Raw genomic sequence first — 529 nt, forward strand, 5'->3', positions numbered from 1 at the left:
ACCGTAAGAAACCTGCTGCTGCTGCTGCTGCTGCTGCTGCTGCTGTTGCTGCTGCTGCTGTTGCTGCTGCTGTGGTTGCCAGTGGCGGTGGTGTTGCTGCTGCTGCTGCTGCTACTGCTGCTGTGGTTGCTGCTGGTAGTAGCGGTGGAGATGCTGCTGTTGCTGGTGGTGATGGTGGTTCTGCTGCTGCTGATGCTGGGGTTGCTGCTGCTGCTGCTTCTGCTGCTGCTGCTGCTGCTGCTGCTGCTACTGCTGCTGCTGCACTACACGGGGTATTGGAGTTGTCCTGCTGCTGCAGCTTCTTTTGCTACTGCTGCTGCTTTTTATAGACTGACTCCCCAGCCGCAGCAGCACACGCAAACCTTACCCTAGACATCGATCCAAGGGCTCAGCATTTAGGGTTTTGGGTTTAGGGTTTAGGGTTTAGGGTTTAGGGTTTGCTGCTGTTGCTGCTGCAGTTGCGTCCGCCTGGCAGCAAAGCAGCAGATCTGCTTCTTTTTAACTGCTGTTGCAGAGTTTTTATCCCCTG

General features: G+C 55.6%; 1 protein-coding gene across 1 annotated transcript in view; it reads right to left on the reverse strand.

Annotated features, from left to right (window-relative positions):
- EMH_0007300 (uncharacterized protein) overlaps positions 1-376 on the reverse strand; it is a gene marked incomplete at both ends in the record, with an annotated part of 2,538 nt that extends 2,162 nt beyond the window's left edge. The window contains 2 exons of the mRNA XM_013497956.1: positions 1-263; positions 368-376. Of these exons, the coding sequence (XP_013353410.1) occupies positions 1-263; positions 368-376 (272 nt within the window). The remainder of the gene's footprint in view (positions 264-367) is intronic.
- Between the last annotated feature and the right edge of the window lie 153 nt (positions 377-529).

The sequence above is a fragment of the Eimeria mitis genome, genomic scaffold (genome assembly GCF_000499745.2).
Source record: "Eimeria mitis Houghton genomic scaffold, Emh_scaff305, whole genome shotgun sequence".
NCBI classification, from domain to species: domain Eukaryota; phylum Apicomplexa; class Conoidasida; order Eucoccidiorida; family Eimeriidae; genus Eimeria; species Eimeria mitis.